At 43.2% G+C, this 23,821-nt stretch overlaps 1 protein-coding gene and 1 long non-coding RNA gene across 3 annotated transcripts; both read left to right on the top strand.

Annotated features, from left to right (window-relative positions):
• The first annotated feature begins 265 nt into the window (after window positions 1–265).
• cbr1 (carbonyl reductase 1) lies at window positions 266–2,752 on the top strand. Its single transcript, XM_057047895.1, has 7 exons — window positions 266–420; window positions 1,319–1,433; window positions 1,534–1,703; window positions 1,774–1,881; window positions 1,991–2,199; window positions 2,276–2,329; window positions 2,413–2,752. Exons 2-7 carry the CDS (start codon window positions 1,321–1,323, stop codon window positions 2,584–2,586), a joined length of 828 nt encoding a protein of 275 aa, XP_056903875.1. The 5' UTR covers window positions 266–420; window positions 1,319–1,320; the 3' UTR covers window positions 2,587–2,752.
• A 12,292-nt stretch (window positions 2,753–15,044) lies between these two features.
• LOC130533541 (uncharacterized) lies at window positions 15,045–22,407 on the top strand. 2 transcript variants are annotated; one of them, XR_008952609.1, is made up of 3 exons: window positions 15,045–15,187; window positions 16,778–16,828; window positions 21,750–22,407. It is a non-coding gene; the product is annotated as an uncharacterized LOC130533541 (long non-coding RNA). The 2 variants fall into 2 exon arrangements; XR_008952608.1 differs by lacking the exon at window positions 16,778–16,828 and adding an exon at window positions 20,469–20,572 and having other exon boundaries at window positions 15,048–15,187.
• The last annotated feature ends 1,414 nt before the right edge of the window (window positions 22,408–23,821 follow it).

Below are 23,821 nucleotides of genomic sequence, written 5' to 3'. Positions count from 1 at the left end.
GGCTTAAATAGCAGTTTTCATTATATAGAAATATGAATTAGGGCACTGTAAACATTATGGGTAGAACATATCCTCTTCTGGTGTCCAAGTATCAGGCACAGGCACATTACATCACATTAGCAGAAACATTTAAGAGAAATAACAGTTTTAACAGTTTTGCTGAAGAGACATTCAGGGGATGTAGACTGGGGCGATTTTAAGGTTTATCGAACAGTTGGGTTTAGGAATAGAAGGTCTGCTCCGGCCCAGATGGTGGCGCTAATGTCCGTGTGAGTTGTTTGCTATCCACTGTACAAAGACAGAAGAACAATCCCAGAGGTGCACAGTGAACCAGTTTTTCCTGTCAGTGCGCTGATTGGATCGGTTGTTCTCGCCTCTTCCCACTTCACAACAACTGCACGATCCTCCAGCAAGCGTCAAGTAAGAAATCGCCATGTCACACTTTAATCGAAAAGAAGGCAGACTTTTCATAGGCAAACTCCATCTTTTATGTCGACCTACACAATGTTTGCGTCAGTGACAATTATGCGTGTTGATTGCTTTTGTTACACAATGCATGACTCAGCTAAAATAGTGCTTGGATTTGTGACAAGTGCTGCTTCATTTATGTCTGCGTGCTGCTACATTTTAAACTCGTTTTTCTTCCAAACCGTTTAACGTAATCTCAAGAAAATCAAAACTCCTATAGTTTAAAGTCTCCTGGTTTTAACAATCTCGCATACAATAAGACTAGTCATTTGTAAATTGTTTAAATAATCGTTTTACTTACAGGTGGGATATGTCCTTTTATTTTGTATTGGCTGCGCAGGGACACACACACACGCACATACATATATACACACATGTGTGTGTGTGTGTGTGTGTGTGTGTGTGTGTGTGTGTGTGTGTGTTAAATGGCATTGTTGGGGTGGGGGTCGTGATTAGGGTGATTATGGACTGGGGGATGATGATCATGGGACAGAAGGGATGGATCAGAGCCTGAGCCAAAGTCACGCTTTCTTTGGAATTGTCTTGTTCAGCCTGTGGCTCCTTCAAACTGAGGCAAACAAGCCAAAAATTAAATTCTTGTGAAATGCAAATGCACATTGCACTTACGTTTCTCCTTATTTTTTCACGTCTATAATTTCTGCACCTTTCAGGTTGTGAACTATTGCATATTAAGTTGTTGGGCAAAGTGTAACATTCCTCTGACTTGGACGGTCAAGCTCGATCACTGGGTGGAATGTGTCATTGCTACCTTTGGGCATTTTATTTCTTATATTTCTGTGGGAATGTGGCTAATATATAAGCAAGCAAGTACCTGTCTTTGTGTACACAGACATGACATCCAGGGTTGCCGTGGTAACGGGGAGCAACAAGGGCATTGGTCTTGCCATCGTCAAAGAGCTCTGTCGGCAGTTCCAAGGTGTTGTTTACATCACCGCCAGAGATGTGTAGGTATTTCTCCTCTGACACAGGAGCAGGCTGATGGGGGTATTTGTTAGTCGCTGTGTTTTGCCGTTGGGATTAAATGGGCATCCTTTTATTGTGCAGTGGCCGCGGTCGGAACGCTGTGGAGTCTCTGGCTTCAGAGGGACTGACTGCCATGTTTCACCAGCTGGACATCAATGACGGGAAGAGCATCACCACCGCTGCTGCGTACTTTAAAGAGAAGTACGGAGGAGTGGATGTTCTTGTCAATAATGCCGCCATAGCATTCAAAGGTATGCTTTCGTGGTTACATTTTTGGTAATGTGTAAAATCTGCCGGGACAAATCCTTTCTGTGTTTCCAGTTGCAGACACAACCCCATTTCCTGTCCAGGCAGAAGAAACCCTGAAGACTAACTTCTTTGCCACCAGAGACATGCTGACACAGTTCCTGCCGCTCATTAAAGCTGGAGGTAGATGATCAGAGCACGACAAGGGTTCAGCATGGTCACAGTCCCATTCGATCCGAGTTTGTCCCACAGTGGAATTCCAGCATTTACGAAGTGTTTCTGTGTGTTCCAGGCCGTGTGGTGAACGTCTCCAGCTTCGTTGGAGTCCGCACTTTGAACCAGTGCAGCCCGGCCCTCCAGGAACGCTTCCGCAGCGAGGACATCACCGAGGAGGAGCTGGTGGGACTGATGCAGTGCTTCGTCGACGAAGCCAAGAGGGGCGAACACAAGCAGGGCGGATGGCCCGAGACGGCCTACGGAGTATCAAAGATGGGACTGACGGTAACGTCGTCTGTGGACGTCCTGAGCATTGAAAATTAAATAAAGCAGAGCAACAATTATGTGTTTGTGTTTTCAGACGCTGTCAATGATTCTGGCTCGCCGTTTGTCCAAGGAGAGACCGAGTGATGCGGTAATCACTGATCAATTAAATATAATATATTCACATTTAGATTTTTGTGTCTGCTGATGTGTGTGTGTGTGTTATTTTTGCAGATCTTGCTGAACGCCTGTTGTCCTGGATGGGTGCGCACCGACATGGCTGGTCCCAAAGCTCCTAAGTCACCAGAGGAGGGCGCTGTGACTCCTGTGTACCTGGCACTGCTTCCTCCTGGAGCCACAGAGCCTCATGGGAAATTTGTCTCTGACAAAGAAGTTCAGACATGGTGAAAGGCTAAAGAAATGTGAAAAAAATGGCCATAAACTGGCCAAAAATGCACCATTATTTTTGTATAATTGCCTTTGAAAATTGATAATTTGCCTTTACTAACAAATGAAACTAAATTGCTTATCATGATTTCATACCATATAAAAATAAACAGCCTTAAAATCCAAAGTATTGTTCCTGTTTTAAAACGAGTAAAACGTGTCTGACCTGACTGGATGTCGAGTTTTTATAAGAGTGAACGACTGCAATAGCCTTAAGTGTGTAAGTGTGTGTGTAAGAGTGTGTGTGTGGGTGTGTGTTATAAAATTAGGAGTGCTCCTGTAGTCAGGTCAACACAAGGCAAACTAACACAAAGATAGTAAGTAAGAATGATAGAACAGATTGAATGTATCCATGGCGATGGGAACATTGTCTCTGGACATAATTGAAGTTCATTGGTGGATTTTTCTTTTGTCAGAGCTTGAACTTTGTGACATCACGTGGTTGTGCAAACAAAGGAACATTTTTACACAAGATAAATTAGAATTACAGTTGTGATTGTTCTGAAGTTATATTCTGCTCAACTGCAGCATTGAGAGAACCCAACATGGAGCTTGGTCTCCTGATGGATTTTCCAATAATACTCTCAGAGTTTAGAGAGGGTTTCATTCAAAAACATTAAAAAATGTAATGCCCAAATTGGGTGTGGAAGAGATGTTGCCACTCACCCGTGGTAACTGCACACTTTTATTCACTGGGTTACTTTTGATAAGGTTCAGGAGGGTAAAGAGGAGGGGATCCATATCATTTAGAACACAAGGATGAGGCCACATTAAAAGAGATCCACCACCAGTTGTGTGGAATTTTTGAAGACTGTGTACAGTGAAGGAACAGAATCACATCTGTTTAAACCCAAACATGCCGCGTGCTGTTTTTTTGATGCTATTTGTCACTATGATAATTACATTATTGATCCTTCAGCCGGGATTTCCCTATAAAGCCGAAACCCTGATACAGTAGATCAATTCTAACAGTGTGCACATGCAGAATTTTAAACAGCTACTTTAAATTCAGTTCTAAAGAGACTCTTCTTGGTTGTTCATCTTTAGTTTCTGCTTTCTTGGGCAATCTCTTAAAATGTTCCACCTGATACTTTAGAATGGTCTTCTTGGAACCAAACCAAAGTAGAACTATATAAGTACAAGTACAAATCATTTTTAATACCTCTTAAGAAAGTCCAGCTAAAATGACATGAGATCCATTTTCAAATGGAACAGCCTCGCTGAACAGCGGAAAAGTCTCACTCACCATTTAATGTCAGTACAGAGGAATAAATCAGCAAAACAATTACGGGTACCACAGCCGACAGCAGCACAAAGGCACCCACGCTGGGGGTGGGGCCTGATTAGACATGTGAGGCTGGACCCAAAGGGAAGAACCAACTGAACAAAACACATCAAGAAACTTCTTTCGATTTAACTTTTATAAACTTGCCAAAATGCAACAAAAACACCTCAACAGTGAACAGTGCATATTCATTTCTTTACGGTACATTGTCTTTCACCCCATAAGCTGCATTGATCCAGATTACTGTCAGTTCATTTATAAAGATCCACCACTGTGAAAGGGACTGGAGCAGCTTCTCATCTGCCAATGCCCCCTCTCACCTCAGGTGAACACTGCGAGCCCTCTGGCCTACATTAGCAAGCAGATTGTGGATCTTAAGCAGTTCTGTGAGAGGGCTGTTGAAACACATCTGTTCTTGTTAGCACACTATTTATTTTTAGATGCACTGTCATGGCCTGTTGCACATGTAACAACATTATTTTTTTAAAGCTTTCTTAATAATTTAGGGTTTTCTTGTGTATTGTTCTTTATCTGACTTTTATCTGTTCACTTGCTTCCTTTATGAACTGTCCTTTTCACTAAATGTAGCTTTCTGAAAGGTGCATAAATAAAATAAATAAATTAAATTATTATTATCATTAAACCTCTATTGGGTCAATACTAAGGGTGATCCTTGTTTTACGCAGATTTTAGAGGCTGTAGTTCAAACATTCTGCCACTAGAGGTCAGTAAAGTTGTGCTTCACATATTTTAAAGATGCGTGGCGCTGCTTTGGCTGTTCAGCATCCAATCTTTAGAACTTCACCTACTGTGGCTTTGCAGAGGTTTGATTTAATGACTATGTGACTTTATGTACAATGTGCAGTCGCTGTATGAAATTAAATAACAAGAATGTGTCCCGCCATGGAGGAAAATGTCAGAATTAAGAGCCATTTTAACTCAGCCAGAATTTAGAGTTATTATGGTTGTTGGCTCTTGTGTTGAATGTAGCTCATGTTGTGTTTGAGGTTAAGGGTTAGTGATTAAATGTCATATTAAATGCCATGCTTATATGTCAGCAAAGAAATTCAACTGGAATGCAAGATGATAGAGTTCTCCTCCTGCCTGTGTGCCATTTTGTTCTGCTTCTTTCTAGCGAATGTGCGCACACAGCCAGTTTTGAGTTTCAAACGAGGAAATAAACATCAGCCTGTGCAAGTGTTCCACAGAGGGAATGATGAAGAGAAAGGATCAGTCATCTCTACGGAAAGGGTACAGGGCCTGACAAGATATCTTCCTTCTTCTTGGGCTTAGAACACTATGCTGACATCGCATGGAGCTGAACAGGATTTAAGAGATTGAAATGTAGAGAAACAGGGGTAAATCAGTGGGGAATACATTAAGGTGCTCAAAGAAGGAGGGGGATGTCTGGAAATTGCTGGAGTCACAAGGAAACAGCGCCGCCTCTGGACAAAATGTTAATAAAGATTTCTGACCCCGCCAGATGCATGGGAAGAAAAATTTGTACAAATGTAAGCTGGATGAACAACAAGCACGAAAGTGAGCTGTTGAATGATCGAACCATCAAAAAAGGATGGATGCAAAAATATCTCCACGGCAGAAGAAAGATGGATTGTTTTGATCAAACGTGTTGTGGACTTGCGGACGCTATTGTAATTAGAAGGAAGTCTGTTTGTAGATACTGAAGTGTTGCGCGGTCGTCATGTCAATAATTGCACGGCAAATATTCATGCGATAACAAGCTTTGATTCTCCAGGGACTGATTATTTGATGCTCTCAAGTGTTGATTACACAATTGTTTGCACCCTGAAATAGCTTGCGTGCCCCTGGGCTGGATAAATGAACACTGATGAGATCAACGTATAAAAAGTGGACCGACACTGTCTTTTTTAATTCCTCAGTGAACCAGCCCCCCCCCCTTCCTTGTTGTAAATCATTGTGGCAAAGCTCTGACAGCTGTGCCGGGGAAAATCCGGCAGTTTGAGCAACATTATGCTGAGTTGCTGGCTGTGGAAGAGCACGTCAGCTACATGCCAAAAAACATCCACGGAGCTGCTGACTGGGTTGAGGGTTGTTGCGTTTTTACAGCTGAAAATGGAAAAGATTCGGTCCCTGGATGCTTAATATTGTGATGCTGGGTAACACTAATGAGATGAGTACCACCTTTAAATGTTGACCCCTGGACCCTGGACTTTCGAGATATTTGAATGTATTACTTCCTTTTTTAAGATTTGCTTTTAAAATGTAACATTTCAACATCCCCCTGTGCTAATTATTTTGACATTTGAATTTAATGAGGCCAGTCCTTTCCTCTCTACATCTCATTCAATCTAAATTACGTCATTAAAAGTGCAATATTGCTCTTTCCCTCCCCAATACTTTCACAATATGAAGATCAAATACAGCAGAATGTAAATCGGTAAGTGTAAAACATTGATGTCATGTTCTTTCCAGCTGTTTGCAGAACCAGCGGACCTTTGAATATGGATGAATTCTGTAGTAGATTAGTGAAGCATTAAGGCGATGATGGGCAGAAAATTACCCATTCCTCATTCTTTATTTATTTAGTTTGATGTTTCCACTCGGAACCAAACGATAAGAGAAAAAGAGGGAGTGTCTGTTGTGCAGCCTGAGAGCAGCTTTTATGCGGAGTGTTCGTTCGTCTGCAGCTTCGTCTCACCTTGAAAGGCATCATTCCCTGAGCAGGTTCAGGCTTTTATCATGGGTTTTAGTTTTTATGTTTTTGTTTCAAAGTGCAGTCTTGTGACCTCCTGGTCAGGATTGGCTGCAGCGCTCCAAACATCTTTTCCCCTTTCAGTATACATTCGACATTCAACTGTAAAACCGAAAGGGTTCAGTTGAGCTGACATGTTAACATGCGTGTGTCTATACACTGAGGAATAAAATCCACCCGTCTGTTATTTTATCCCTCCGCACAGTCGTGGGGGTTGGAACTGAACCAAATCAAAACCCTTGTCAAAGTTAATGCCGATGTAGGTTCTTTAAGGGTATAAAGAGGCAGTCAGTGTTTTTTTGTGCTGAACTGCTGTTACCATCAAAATTGACTGCAAATCCTTATTCTAAGGCTCTTGGTCCTGGGAGGCATCTGATAATCCCATGTGTAAAATAATCCCTGATTAGATCCCTGGAAAGGAAACCAACGGAGCTTTGAAATCTGATGACCAGGATCGATGCCGGCTGATTTACATTCATACCCGTGTGCACACGTATGGAACCCTGCCTGCCTTGTTTGGCATCTCATTAATTCCTCTGTCCAATAGCCTTAATTTGCACCCATACAGCTCAATGTCTCACTTCAATGCAGCCATATGTCCAAACAATCCGAGTTTAAGGACTGTGAGGACACAGTGTAGTATAAACTGGCAGCTGTTTATTTTCACTCATTTCAGAGTCGGTGGTAAAGCTAATGGAAGGCATTCGGCCCATTTTAAACATTGAAGTTCAGGACTGACAGGAACAGCTCGGTAATGGACGGGGAACCACTTGATGTCCTCGCTTTGCGTCTTCAATTCTGAAATCAAGAGCTGTTGAACTTGGAGGTTGTGTTGCCAAAACAAACTGGAGTGATGTTCACTAACTGCTCAAGCTCCTGCAGCCTCCAGGGTGAACTTCATAACTTCATCTCCTCCCCTCTCCTCTCCTCCCTCTCCTCTCCTTCTCCTCCTCTCCTCTCCCTCTCCTCTTCCTCCCTCTCCCTCTCCTTCCCTCTCCACCCCCCCCCCCCCCCCCATCAGCAGGAGGGTCCCCCTACATGAGCCTGGTCCTGCTCAAGGTTTCTTCCTGTTAAAGGGGAGTTTTTCCTTGCCACTGTTGCTTGTCTGGGGTCAGGCCCTGGGATTCTGGAAAGCGCCTTGAAACAATTTTGAATGTATGACGCTATATAAATAAAGATTGATTTGATTTGATTTGATTAACCATCTACCGGCATAAGAGCCCTCTTTAAATGGAGATCAGAGCTGCGTCTCCATTGCATATCTGATTCATGGGCAGCGGTGCAGTGGTCATTCCTCAGCTGTCGGGGACATGAGGAAAGAGCAAAGTGTCAAGCTCACAATGGCCCTCTTGACCGGCGCGGTCTTCTCCCTGACAGAGCGCCCTTGAATGCGGAGACAGCTACATGCCTACGTGGTCACACACAGGGCAGAAACGTCTGACTGGTGGCCCCTTCGTCACGCCTGTCAAGGCCTCTGGATCACTGTCTCTCCCTCCTTGTGAAGGGTCTTCCTGCAAGATTTATTCAGTTTGTCGTGCCACCCTGTCAGTGCTGTAAGGACAGATTCATTCATTGGTAGCTTTGATAATCTGCCCATTATTGAGGTTCTGTCGTGGTGCTGATTGGCTTAAAAATGTAAACAAGCTAATCAGGCACGATGCAACGCACCATTTGATTGCATTATTTAAGAGTAGGGCTGTGAAACTGCCGGCTGCTGTGGAGTAATTTAGTTTAATTATGATTAATACCCATTGTTTCTGAGCTGTCTTTCATTTTGTTAGAGCAGATGGATGAGAGAAAATTATATATATATGGTCTTGGCATATATATATATATATATATACATATATACACACACACACACACACACACACACACCACACACACACACACACACACACACACATGCACGAGTAACGTGTCTTAGGGAAACCATAAAACAGATATAGTGTTTAGATCACAACTAAATAAATACATGATCTCACAAGTTGAGATGCAACTTGCAAATCCTGTATAAAGCTGGGACCCTGACCAACTGTAACTGTTTCAGTCAGTCTGTCAGTGGTGGATTTACTGACGCCTCAACGTTCCGTGAGGGGGGTTTGGTGCAGTCCCACTATGCTCGAAGAGGATTCCATGGCAAATGTTGACTTCCTGTTGATGTTTTAGTCTACTTCAAGCCAGAAGTGCTTCAGTTAAACGAGAACTAACTCCTGGCCAAGTTTGCAGACTATTTTATGTCAGTTGCTTGTTCCGTCTGTAGTTTTTGTACCGTCGTGAGGGCTAATATGTTGCCCGCAGTGGTCCAGCTTGAGTGGGTGGGGTCTGCCAACACACAGACAAAGGAGCAAGGACAAACTGTTGGAAATGTGTTTTCTCCTAATGAGACGAGGTTTTGTCCTCACTGCAAAGGTTGAAAAGTTAAACCGGAGCCTCACAAGAACAGCGGCCCACACACAGAGAATATGAGGCGAGCAGAGGCTGATATCATCAGAAGTCTTTGTGTAATGGATGCTTTGTGCTCCATGTCTTCTTATTGTTCTGTCCTTGCTTTGGTCTCGGGAGGTAATTACTGCAGCTTAAACCGTTCCCCTTTCAGTTTCTTTTATAGAACACCGTCTAATGTCCACGGTTCGTTGCGTTTCTCTTTGGATTTTTGGTGACTGCAGACTGAAATAAGAAGTTCTGTGTCTTCACGGGCCGGCGTATGTTCAGGTCAACACTTAAAACAGCGAGAATATGTGTGCAGCGTCGGCTTCTTCCTGTTTACAGATGCCTCCACAGCTCTGATTTGACCTCAGCTCCAGTGGGCCCCTCCATGGATCCCAGCGGCCGTCACCTCCCATCTCATCAAAACCCGGTTGGCCCATATGTTCCTGTGGCAGGTGTCCTCTTCTCTCTGCACCGGAGAGATGCATTGATTCTGCACGCCATACGGGCGCTCACATCCAGCAGAGAAAGCAGCTATTTTAGGGTCTGGTAATATGTGACTGCATATATGATGGTGGGTGCTGCAAAATCTGGCTTGCTGGTCTTGGCATGACTTTATCTGCACTAAAATGCTGTTTAACTCAAAAAGGTTCCATTGTGACAGATTTGGTTTGATATTTTGCTTATTATTTTTATATTGCCGGTTTTTGTTCCTGCCCTTGGCTGAAAGTTGGTGAAACCTGGACCAAATGGATTAGCAGAGAAGAGCTCTTTCACCTCGTCCCCTATAGAAACAGCAAAAATAGCTCAAATGCTAGCCACAACGGATGATTAGACATTGTTTTCTCATAAATAATATTCCTTTCCTTTCAGAATAAAAAGCAAATGGTATAACTGTAGTGTCGCAAAGGTTGGAGTGCAGGGACCACTCCTGAGGACTTTCTATGACTCTGTGGTGGGATCAGCCATCTTCTATGGGATTGTCTGCTGGTCCAGTAGCATCAGGGACAGGAAGAGGATGGACAGACTGGTGAGAAGGGCCAGCTCTGTCCTGGGATGTCCCCAGGACTCAGTGGAGGTGATGGGAAACAGAAGGATGATGGCTAAGCTGTCATCCATGTTGAACAACACGTCCCACCCCCTACAGGACCCCCTGACAGCACTGGGCAGCTCCTTCAGTGAGCGGCTGCTCCACCCTCGCTGTGTGAAGGAGAGGTATCGCAGATCTTTCCTGCCGGCTGCTGTCAGACTGCACAATAAACATAATGCCCGCTAGCACAATCTGAATATTAGATATTCTGATATGTATATTGTATTCACCCTCTGTACTATGTACAGGTATACAGGGGCTGAGTATCCATTTACCTGCATTATTGTAAATATACATCCTCTTTGTATATTCCAAATTCTATTCTATTCTATTTTATCTTATTTTTATCTGCGTGCTCTTGCTGTTGTTGCATTGTAAATTTCCCTGAGTGGGACAATAAAGGTCCTGAATCTGAATCTGAATCTGAAATAGAATACTTACTGAAAGAAAAATAAAGTGCTTGTGCCCGGCGTGGGACATTTCAAGTAAAGAAAGGATTAAAAGCTTTTGGCAGCGATGGTGATCGCAGGCTGCTCTATTCTACTGGGTTAAGTTTTTCTAAATTTGTCTTCCCCAAAAGAAAATATAAATCTTTTCAAACTGCTCCGCCAGACTCTCACTGCCACTATGTTCCTGAAAACTTGTAAAATGAAGCATGGATTTTAAATCTGTCTTCCCAAAAGTCCAAACAAGTGCTGAAAATGGAATTGAACACATTTCTGAAATGGAATTTAAACACCCGCTTACGCAAGCCCTCAAGTCAAGATTACAGGTTTAGCTAAATGTGTTTGGGTTACATCCAGTTTTCAGTGTCACAATGCCGTGGCTTTATGTCGGTCACCATGGCAACCATTAATTTGACTCAACAATGTCAAAGTACTCAAGTTTAAAGAGGTAGGGAAAAAATAGAAAAACTCTCCAATATGTCAGAGATGGTTGTTACCAAACAGAACTTTAGTTATTTTAGATATACATCAATGTTCTCTTGTCTAAATCACCATTTTCTAGAAGCAAATAAGACAATATAAACCCCAGCTTGTGATTATGTGACTGCTAGAATGGAGCATGGAGGTTAAAGTCTGGATTAAATATCTTTTATGAAAGGCAACATTCTTCTTTTCACCATGAAAACAGAGCAGCCAACAACGCCGATCAAACTCTCCAGAGACTTTCCTCCTCCAGAACCTGATTTAAGGCTTCCTTGGGTCCACTAACAATGGAGTAGGAGGGGCAACAGGGTAAAACATAGGAAGTGTTGTGACAGAGGAGCAGGCACATACATCAAAGCGTGTAATTTCACCAGATGTTGCTGGCAGTCGCCTACAGTTGCATTGTTTTACCCTGCAAGAATGCGTGGAAATAAATGCTGACTGGGTGGACTGATAGGATCTGTTGCATGATGCCACTGCACCTGGGGTCAGTCTCTATGATCCGACTAAAAAAAAAGAGTAAAAATACGATTCCTTCACAAATGCAAGCATCACCTGGTGGGTTGAATCCAGGCCCCAGTTTCTTCACGCTGATGGGAACACTGGGGAAATAGATTCACACACGCAGGAGTGATCGGAGGCTTTGGTATTCGCAGCAAGACGCCTCTCTTCTACACTCTCCTTTTTACCTTTATTCCCTTTTTCTTACTTATACCAACACAGCCAACCTCAAAATGGGGTTAAAAGCAAAAAAAAAGGTTCTGCTTGATGTTTTGCACTATGAATAATGAGCGATAATTTCAGATTAATCATCCCAAGAGTTGAAAAAGTCACATGCATCAAATATGCACCTTCAAGATGAACAAATAGTATCACCCCAAACCCGTGGAGGAAGCTTCATTTAAGCAATTTTTATGTCTGGTTTTGTTTGGGGGGACATTTGGAAGCAGACTCCTGTGTATGCCGGAGACCCGGCAGTCTATAACGATTTTCACTGTATCAAATCAACTGTGAGGTTTTTTTTTCCCAGGCCTAGTCATAGATTTTCAGGGACTGAAAAAAAAAATCGAAACCATTTGTCAACATCAACACTTGTAGCTGCATTGAAAATGCCGAACCTCTGAGCGCAGCGGACTGACTTATGAGCTTCTGTGGCTTTGGGCGAAAATTCCTCGGCTGCTCCTTCACTAAATCTTTGATTTTAACCTCTTTGCTCAATAAACAAGAGCACGGACAAAAAAAAGAAAAGCCAACATGTGACACACTGAGGCCTAGAAAGTCCAATGTAACATTCCGTAACATTTATTAATAAGAAAAACCAGACACTAGACCTTGTCTTTTATGATATTGGAAGCCAGGTCAGCTGATATGACAAGAACATTCAAATATCTAATTACAGTTGTTAAAAGGGTAAATAATCAACACCTCTCCCCAGTTGTCAGCCTTGTCTTAGGTGACTCTCAATGATCACCTGTTGGGCTCTATCGCTACAGAAGAACGGGGAGAAAAATCCCAGAAAGCAGCTCTGACAGCTAATCCCTGAGGCAGTCTGAGTTGAAGAGGCCAGTGGCCGAACTTCTACAAAGAAACTTTCATGAAAAGCAAAGATGTTTATAGCTTTAAACTATTGATCAGTCTGTGTGCTGTGAGTCCTTAAGCTTTTGTCGACACAGTTATGGCCTGTTTAGCGTGTTCTGGAGCCATAACCGGAGGGTATGTTAAACAAGAAATCAAAAATCTGTATTTGGCACTGTAGCTTTCTCTTTTTTTCCTGGTGTTTAGGCGGGTCAAAACAAGAGCTGTTTGTGCTTGTGTTGATGGTCTGAATGCAGACTAGCATGGACCAGATGAGCACTGTGATCTTTCCATTTTCATCTACCTGCATCATTCCAGGAAGAGTTCCAGCAGATGCATGAAAGCGTGATGACCTCGGCGTGACCCAAGAGCTGCTGCGTGAATAAGAAGCCTGCGTGGACGCAGTTCCATTCCATCTGGTTCCATTAAGTCTTTTGCAAGAGCTTTTCCCCCAGATCTAAACTCTTCATTCATCAGTATTGGCTCTTTTGACAAAGTCTACTTTAAATAACGTTTGATTTATAGTTTGTTTGCAGTGAGACTACCGTCTAAACGCCAGGCTTTATTCATCGCTGTTTAAAGTCTCTGCTTTGAGCTGCAAATGTGCCACACTGCTATCTCAGAGGTTTTCTCACTCTCCGCCTCCTGGACAATACGAGTCCTCTCTAAAGGAGACGTCTCCTGTCACCTGTCCCGCTATCTGCTGTGTTTACGCCAGCAGAGCTGTTAGCGTCACAGAGCTGTCGCAGGCGCCTCTGCCGCACTCACCGTCCCCGGCCTCTGTTTGGACTTCTTATTAATGTGTCACGGAACAAAGATATGCAAAGACAGACAGACGGACGGACGTAAAAAGTGTTTGCAGCACTGAAGACGTCAGGCTCAAAGATCCTGGGAGTCCATCTGAGTGCATAAAACCACTGCGTGTTCTTCCATCGTTTATGAAAGATCAATAAATAACTGCCTAAAAAAATAAAAAAAACTCGCAACAAACGGGAAGACAGGAGTAAAAGAAGACTGGGTGTTTGCAGGCTGGAGGGCTGTTGACTACAGGCAGGCTGGCGGTGATCAACCTGAGGCTCAACACCCTGAAATTAAAAGGCTGGAAGAAGGCTGGGAGCCAAAAGAGCCTTAGTCCACTTTCACAATGAATTTAAAGTCTCCCTCTAATGAAATGCAGTTAATGTTGAAGCACTCAAGCAGCAGGGTAGCCACTCTCCACATGTCTGGAAGTGGAGACATTTAAAAGGCCGCCGCTGTCCTGTCCAGCACAAAAATGCTGCTTATTTGCTAAAAATATGAGATAATTACTATAATATCCACTTTTTCTATTATTTAATTAAAATTGTGCTGGATTTTAGACAAATTAGGAACAAAGGCGAACCAAATGAGAGGAAGAAAATAAAAATAGAATTAAAAAAAAGTGCAATTAATGCCGATAAACCCTGAAAAAACTAGCCACTGATGATTGAATAACTGCTCTGTAAGTGATATTGACTGAGCTGAGTCTTTTTTTTTGGCCATTGAGAAATTCTAGAGCCTGCAGCCAACTTTCTATTTAAACTGAAGTGTAACTACAGTACATGGCTCAACTAAACATTGGTGTTTTTCGATCAGAGCGTCATGTTTTTGCCTGTTGGAGAAAATTGCATCTCCGGGCCTTTAATAACATTGATTTCCTCCACATGGCCCATCAACCCCACGTTTCCAGCACCCGGCTTTCTTTTGAACGTCCTGGGCCGTAGCTAAATGTCTTCTGACTGTTATTAGCCTGATGTCTGGTGTCTCCAAATCCTCCCTGTGGGAGCTTTAGTAATGGAATAGACATCTTCTTTTTTTTTCTATGAGAATTTATTTCTTATGTGATGCCATAAGCTGCCGAGAAGCACCAGTCCCTGCGCACTTCACTGTGCGAGGAGAGGGAGAGTTTAATGGAAGATGTGAGAGAATTGGAGCTCACAGAGGGAGAAATGGAGGCTGCAGTAGATTTTACAACAACCTGCAAATCTATTGTGGCGTCTGATTGGTCAGTCGTACTCTTCCAGTACTTTATTTCACGGGTCTGTGGGTCAGCGCTCTTTAGCAACATCCAGACAGCCAGCGAGCTAACAAACAGGTGGGCAGTGCTAAGTGGAATAAAACCTCGAACCAAGATGAAGGCGAAGTGAGTGACAAGCAGCCATCCTCATACATATTATATGCTGAGATGCTCACATGCAGATTCCCCGCCTGTACCACTGAGCCGCCGCAGCAGCAAAGAGGAAGACCACTCAAAAAAGGCGCCTCTGAAATATCACTCACAACCATATCCGGAGCAGTCACCAGAGGGCAGCAAATAAACATTAGATTATTTATGTTAAGTTTGAAAAAGTGAATGAAGCCGTTACACAAGCAGTGGAGACGAGCACGATCATGATGGCGGATACACAGCAAAGAGCGGCTCGATGTGATGCTTCCAGAGAAGAGAGCAGAAGGAAGCGCCGTTCTTCTGCATGTGCCATTAACTGACACGTGCTGATGAGGTGAGTGTTTCTGGAGACTCGCTGAGCTTTGTGAACTGGAAAATTGCACCATGATTGGGAGAAAAGTACAAATTGGCATACAATCATCAGAACGGGCCCCCCAGTTAGAATGTGGATGATAACGACCTGGGCAGAGGAAGGAAAAGGGATCGATGAGCTGGGGGAGGGGGAGGAGGAATCAAAGGTCACTATGGTAATCCACAAGGATCTGCTGAGGTTGCAGCCGGTGACACCCTCAATGTGAGAGAGAAGATGAACACGAGGCTGAAGTCTGGGAAAACCGCAGAGAGAAGGGAAGAGTCCCCGAACACACCTGGAACTATTTAACCTAAAGAATCAGAAGGAAACAGTCAACCTGCAAGTTAAAATCCACTCGTTAATTTATTATGCGGTTTAACCCCAAATATAAGAAAGATGAAGGAGTCAGACCTTTAGATTAATTGGAATCATCCATCAGTTCTGACAAGATTCTCCTGATGGAGACAAACAATGTGGCTTAAATTGAGTCAGGCCAGTGTCTCCTAGATTTACCCCAGTATCACAAATGTGGCCGAGGTCCCAGTGCCATGGAAAAGATACAGAGAGAGAGTAGGAGAGAGCGAGGAACTAAAGAAGATAAATAAAATAAAATGAAACTAAAGGAAACGAAGAGAGCTTTAATGGACTGTTCCAAAATACAAGCAGATGAGAGAAGCTGGGAGGAACGACTGGTGTTGCTGCAATAATCTGGGACAGATAGCAGCACACTGGGGACAAAAATGGGATGCACACCTTTTTAATGGGTCTAAAAGGTGTGATCAGGGATTTTTCTTCCTGTGATATAAAAAGAAAGAACGAAAAACACCTGGTTGAGTCGAAGAAGCGACTCGTGCGCAGACCTGTGCCGCTTCCACCGAGGTGGAAGTGTTGTGATGTTCCCCGAACGCGAGATGAAGACAAAGGCAAGTGGGAGAACTGGGAAGAAAAGACGTGTTCGGCTCCAGTCTCAAAGCCCAGCAGAGTCTCGCCTTTCATGATTTCAGGGTAGGACATTAGTCTCCTCGGGGCTTTAAAATGGAGGAGAAATGTTCTGATGAAGACTGCTGCTGTGAGAGGGAGAGAGGAACTGGATGGTAAACACATGTGAGAATAGATCTTTTTATTTATCCATCCAACAGGAACATGTATAGATGAGGATAGTCTGGTTTTGTGAGGTTAAGGTAAATAAACATACCAGGATATCTTGTGTTTGCATAGATGTTATTTGCAAAAAATAAGACTTTTAATAGGAGTGCTAATTGATTCTGCCAATGGAGACTTTTATTTAGATGATTATAGTGTTGGATTTATGAGAGAACAGATCAGGGTGCCAATGTTGTGGTACTTGAGGGGTGTTTACCTGCATGTTTACGAATATAGCCAACATTTCTGCACAGAATGATTTGTTCACACCGATCATAAATAAAAACAACCTGGATTTTTTTAAAGTCTTGTTCAAATGCTGTTCCCGACTCTGAAGGTTTGTGTTTTTAAAGACAAAAAAAAATGCTAGAAAATGTAAACGAGCATAAACTCTGTCTTTCTCCTCATAATCCATCTGGTCTTTCACAGGAGTCTCATTAGCTGGCATTATGGGGGATATTCAGAGAGGAGAAAATCCAGGTGAGACGCCTTTGTCTCGACTCGGCTCTAATTGAGCTCCATCCGCTGGAGTCCAACCGGTCGCTCTCAGGGATTATTTCAATCTCCTTTGAAACCAGAAACTAATATGTAACATGGATCTATAGTCTTGCACAAATTAGATATGAAAAACCAAACTTTGTGTTGGACACACAAACAAAACAGCAGGAAAATACTCAGGAAGGTCGATTGACTGATTTTTCCTACAGCGGTAGCGCACAATAGCTCTGCCTGCCTGAAGGTGTCTGCTAGGTGATAGGATTCTCCAACCATTAGGGAAGCTTGCACAAGAATATTATTATTGATTTTGATCTTGAGCTACAGCTTACCGAATGCACAGACTTGTTCTATCAGCAGCAAACAATGGTCGCGCTAGCTATCGTTCAGCGCTAATGACATCATTTTGCAAGGATGCCGTCTTTCCCCTGAATAGGCTCTGTAAATATATTTATTTATCTCTTTTCCCCACTGTTGAGGAGAGAGAGGAGATTACCTGTCGAGATTATACCGCGTGATTAATGCGCGTTTGGACGCTGCAAGATAGAGCACATTTGATTTAAGGGCTAAAATGAATCTGTTTTGGATGAGAGGGACTAAATTGTCCACATTCGAAAGGGGAGAGATGCTAGATCATCCCAGGCTGATCTGCCTCACTAGAAACACCTGCTGCTGTTTCCTCCATCTCCCCCTGACACAGACAGTTCTGATCACCTCTGGCAACCCTTTAAAGTACTCGTCGTATGCTGATCCTTCCTGCACTCAAGCTGGAATTCTACAAATTCCCAACACTGGGACTTTGTTCGTTTTGAGCCATCACATATTTAAAATATGTTTTGAAGTAGACGGGAGATATCTGCAGAGAGAGGAAGAGAGAGAGAGACTGCTGACAGGACCCAGTAAAGATGGATTTTAAATACTAGGGACCAGTACTGACGGCAGAATGGCTCCCAATTATCCCAGCTGTCCACTCGCTGATGCCATGCCTCTGATGATGACTACTGGTAACATTTACAGCTAGCATGTTTTCTTGCCAGGAGCTCATTTCTCTGAATCACAGCAGCCCCAGTTTGCTAATTTCTTTCCTCTCCTTCAGTATGTTGCCCAAATAGAGTCTTTTATTTGTATCTGGAATGTTGGAATTTGGGTCTGCAAACCTGGAACATTTAGTCAACACCTTCTGTTTGCAGACTGATTAGATTAGACGTTTAGATTAAACATTCACCCGATGTTCCGTGTCGCTTCTTATAGCAGCGACGTCGGTCTGAAGAAAGTTTCACTCACTCCTCAACTCAGAAGTCTTTCACCTGGGGCGTTGTTTAAGGGTTTCTGTCACGTTCGGCCCCCTCAGTCCCACCCCCACCATTTCAGGATTCCTGGTGGATTTGCTTGTTCTGGTTCAGCCTCAGCTTCCTTTCCCCCCATTCTTGTTCATTTCAGCCTATATAATAGGAAGCAGATCTTTATTGTGTTTTTGTACGACAGAACAAACATCCTGACAGTGAGTGACAGCACAGAACCTTTGCTCTAATGCAGAATTGAATGCAGCTTAAAACTGAATGAGGGGACATTAAAAAAAACAGAAACATCTTATGTTCCTTGTCCGCATTACTTCCTGTCCTATTTTAGCGCATTAGTAGAATTCCATTAACCCAAATTTCATATTTTTGGTTTTAAAAAAAGGCCTTGAATATTTTACACCAGAAATTCAGAGAACGAACTGAATGATCATGCATGAATTTTTATGTCCTGCCCTGTGGATGTTTTTCCAATTAAACACCAAAAATACACACCATTGGAGCAGATAGTTGAAATATATTATCAAACATTAATTTCTCTGAAATCTTCCATGGGAAAAAAAAAAAGTAGATCAGCCCCCAGCGATCAGACTCACAGATTCCTTATTTATCTGAACTAATCCTATTGGTGTGGCTTTTTTAAAGTCATAAAAACAACAACTTTTTGCATCTTTCGGGGGGTTCGGAGCACCAATCAAATCTGTCCTCTTCAAAGCTGAAACTTGTTTCTTCACGTGGATATCACGAATACTTTCAGACTCAGGGTGATCTTCACATGGGGTGATCTTCACATGGGGCCCCCTGGAATCCCAGGCATCCCATGTGTGATGTCATCTGTGCTCCATCAGGGAGTTTCATTCTTTCTGAAAGAAAGAGATAAGCCTCTTTCTGCTCCTTGACAGTCGTAAACAGAGTAAAAAGTCCTCAGATGATTTTTTTTGCTAATAACGAGTTTGTTTAAACCAACCTAGAGGATTATAGTAGCGCCCCTAGTGGCCACAGTAAAGGTTTACAGCAGGGGTGGGGAACCCCCGGCCTCCGGGCCGTATACGGCCTACGAGACCATTTCTACCGGCCCGCAACTCAATAAGATTTTTATATTTTATATGTGCACTTACATACAGTGGGACCGTTCGCTAAACTCCGCGAGCTGCGAGTAGCAGCGGTAGCGTATTTTTGCCTTTCGTATCCTGAAATTTCTTTCGTAACAAGAGGAAATATTTTCCCGTTTTCTGAGATAAAACAGACGGTTATGTTATGTCCGAGTCAAGGTCAGGGTCAGTGAACACAGCATGTGATGTACGTAGTGGGCTGGACTGATTGACACAGACGAAAAATGCATAGCGAAACACGCTAAACCTTACGAGTTGAAAGGACAGATGAGTTTGGATAAAATTAACGCTCTTCTTCGGCGTTTGGAGGCTCAACAAGCAGCTTTCACACGACCATGTACCGACAGAGAGAATATTACGCGTGCAAGTTTTGTGGTGAGTGAATTAATAGCCACGAAGCTGAAACCTCACGCCGAAGGAGAGTTCGTGAACGTGCCTCGTAGCCGCCGCTGAGGCGCTCGCGCCGGACAAAGTAAAATTGTTTCAAAGCGTGAATTTTCTTTCGTGAATAACTATTGAACTAAGACACATATTGTTATGATTCCAGTGGCTAACGGTATGTTTTCCAGTGGCTAACGGTATGTTTTTATGGTCAAGGAATCTAAATATGTAGTCAAAGTATATGTGGAAATCACAATATGCCAGGAATTGTTGCGCTTGGCGGAGGTCTGCGCTCTCCGAGTGATTTCTAGTTGTTATTATTATTGTCTTTATCTTTCTTTCTTTTCATTTATTTTCCTGACTATCGTGTTGTATTGCAGTTTTTGTAAGTAGAGGCCTCGAACAGGCCCTTACGGGTCTCTTGCCTCAACTCTGCACCTCTTTTTTATTGTTTTGTATGACCATGAAAACATATTTTACTTGTTTGTCATTTTATTCTATTTTTTTGGTGATTTTATATGCATGTGTGCTAAATAAATAATTCAAACTCAAATGCAGCAATCATGAGACTTAGTAACACAGTGGTTATAGACTTTTTTTTTGCATCCCTATGTGTTCATAATAGTATGGCCCTCGGAGGACTTTATAAAAATTGAAATGGCCCTCAAAATGAAAAAGGTTCCCCACCCCTGGTTTACAGGGAAGATTCAGGTGACAATATATGAGAAAAAAGCTAAGGTGAATCCATAAAGCCATTTTAGGCAGAAGATCACAATACTGATCAACTCTTGATGCAGCTCCTCACTGACATTTGGCTGCATGTGTCTGTATCAGGACGTGGAGGCGGGCTGACCTCTGCAGCTGTAGTTAACAAGATAGATGGAGCGGAGCGCCGAAAGGAGCTGCCTTTTATATTTGAAACTGGAAGGTTAATGGAGGTAAGCAGAACATTAAATGAATGGACTGAGGCCAAGGGGAGTGGTTTCTTAAAAAGGTTTAATGCATAAAGAAGTGGAATCAATAAATGGTTCTCCTGATTAAACCCTTTGCAAAATACTGGATTTGACCACAAAACGACAGCGGTGACGATTCTAACATCCACGCATTTTAAAGGTTTCTGCATCCTGATTCAGGCCCACATCAATCCCTTTGGACCTGAGAGAGATTCAGGATTTAATATTTCCTCACCACCTTTGCTCCCAGGGAACTGTTGGGTCCCTATTCTCTTAGCAACAGCTGATAAGACACACGTTAAGTGCAACGAGGCCCCTTTGTCGGGAATTGGTGCTAGATAATTCAAACTGAATTGATTCCGGAATGAAGCGGGGACACGACTCAACCCTGTGTGGCTTCTTTTGTGGGTATTCCCTCTAGTTCCCAAAGACAGTTTTCCACTTGTCACCAGCATAAACCCCCAAAGACCCTTAAAGGAACAGATGGAGACATTTCATGAAGTCGGGTGAAGAAACATCCTGATTTGTTGCTGTTCCACAGGTTGTTTCAGGAGACGAACTGGGATTTCTGTTCGCCCACCATTTTAAAAAGTATAACTGGTGGCCTGGACGTGTTGGATGAAGCTGAGGTCACACTGAGGACCTTGTGATCCTGATTGGAAATGTTCTTCACCATCATCAATACAATATGAGCCCCCAGAGTCAAACACAGATTTCCCTCAGTAATATTTAAAAGAGGTATTGGGACGCCTTTAGTACCAGTATTTCAGGTGTTTTCTTGAGCAATAAGCTCAAGAGCAGAAAAAGAGCGCTTCCAAAAATAATGCCAGTAAATGGGGAGATTGGCAGCAGGTGGGTAGATGGGCGGAGCCACCCAGGTGAGACTGGTCACCTGACCAGGTGGTTCTGTGCGGCACAACAAAATCTAGCTGTCTGACAATGAAACATTTACATCGCATTCAAAATCCAATCATTATCCAATATCAGTAGTAATAAGGTTACTTAAGTAATCAAATAAACAAGCATAGTCTGACGTATTATAGACAACACTCACTATCTGATTATAAAAACCTGCAGTGACGTAAATAAACAGGATTTTCTGTATTTGTGGTCTGTGCTTCTGGACGTAACAGTTGTTTTTTCTTTCCGCCGTCACCTACAGGTTATATACATGTCATTTCTACCTGCTGAGTCCAGTTTTGAAGGAGTTTTGAACCATCACCTCGGTGGTTCCACGCTCAACCTTATCTGGTGTGTCCTAAGTGTGCCGCGATTAAATCTGCTCAGAAGACGAACAGAACACGGAGGCACCGAATGGAACCATAGCAACAACCAACACCGCCGACTGGAAGATAACAGGATGACGTGGTGATAAGAAGAGGGATTTTACTCATTTCTCACTGTCTTCAGGTCACACAAACTTCTTCCAACTCCCTTTTTTCCAGTAAATTCCAGACGTTCACTGTTTTCCACCATCTGTTGTTCACACTGACATCACAGCTAAACATTGTGAAGCATTTCCCGTGTTCACGCGATGTTGTGAACGTGTGCATGATGGGCTGGGACACTCAACACACCTCACATGTTCTGTTTCACGTGCGCCGGCTTTTACCTTCCTTCTCTTTGTTGCTAAGGTTGCGCTGTGTCTTGCAGCAGCTGTAAATCAACTCTGTTTCTGTGTCTCCGTTCACACGCCACCACCTCTGTCGACTTTGGTTGCCTTTAGTGTGGAAAAGAAATGAAGGATGACCTCACAATGTTGAAACCCTGTTTTGCATCTTACGTGGAAAAATGTGAATAAAATATACCGACCCACTTGACACATGTTGCATCATAGCTCATACTGAGATGTAATGCATGGAACAGGCTCATTTATTCACGCTGAATGTGTGTTCTGCCCTGCAACTGCTCATTATGGGTTGCTGTGTATCTTAAAGCATGTGAAGAGCAGCAGCTCTGGAGATGCAGGATTGCTCCTGGCTGATCCTGAAGCTAATTCAATGTACGGTTTTACGGAAAATGAGCGAATGACAGGCTAATCTGTGAGTTTTGGTGAGGCTGTGGGTGGTGGAATCTTTCTTACCCTCTTCCTCCATATGTTTCAATGTTGTTTAACTGATGTAACACTGGTAAGGGGCTGCCGGGAGGAGAAGCGCTGTTAGAGACAAGAATCGGAGGACTGGATGGTGAGTTAACACGTAGACAGAGTCAGACTCTTGGCACCTAAATCACCCACAAGAGGGCATTACCTTTCATACTTCTGGTACCTTTTATAAAAACAAACAAAAAAATGGAAATATTTTCTGACATTAATGAAGATGACAAATGTTGAGGGAAGATTTGGTGACATAAAAAAAAGCAAGCTACACATGAAGTGCCTAATATCAGCACTCACTGGCACCTCAGACTGGCCTGCAGTTTGGGTTTGATGTGGATGCCGAGCCTGGCAGTCCGGCGCTTCTGCAGGATCAAACTGGAGCTCTTATCGGTCTGGCCCGACGGCCCCACCTCTCTCTCTCTCTGTCTCTCTCTCTCTCTCACACACACACACACACACACACACAGACGCAGACAGACACATTGGACTGATGTTCTTCTCTGCTTTTTTGTGCCACGCGACCGACTACAGCCCAACAGGCTAAATTGTTTAGACCATAAATCTGAGATGAGAAAGGAAGTGAATGCAGGCCGAGCCGTGCAGGACCATCACACACCAGCACGCACCCGACATGTTATTATTCAATGTTGTGAGCACATTAATCATAATTCTGGTTTGTTTCATGAAAAATTCCCCTCATGCATCAATGGGGATGTTCTGCTCCATCCTCCCTCACAGCCTGAGCTCGCCTCCTTTGTCACAGCCAAGTTTCCTTCAACCATTCAGCCGTTATCATCCCACATGTTCTACAATGGACATTTGGATCTAAAAGAAAAATCCAAATGAATTAAAAATCAAATCCAGATATTACTGTCCTGTATGTTGTGATACAGCAGAGCAGCAATGTTCCCTGCCCCCTAAAAGCATTTCAAATCATGCGGGATGGAGCGCAGAGACACATTTAATGAGTTTTTCCTCCTCTCTGGGTTCTAATTGCTGATGCTCTGATGAACATTGAGCTTAAGTACCCACATGACAAAGGTCACTGTAGTTTTCTCAGCGTGCAGCAGTGACTGGTCTGGAAGTTGACTCATGTCTCTGTTCTGCGTTTCAGGACCTCGTTTTTACATTTCACC

Source organism: Takifugu flavidus, chromosome 11, assembly GCF_003711565.1.
Source record: "Takifugu flavidus isolate HTHZ2018 chromosome 11, ASM371156v2, whole genome shotgun sequence".
In the NCBI taxonomy this organism is placed as follows: Eukaryota; Metazoa; Chordata; class Actinopteri; order Tetraodontiformes; family Tetraodontidae; genus Takifugu; species Takifugu flavidus.
This window is presented reverse-complemented; position numbering and strand designations above follow the sequence as displayed.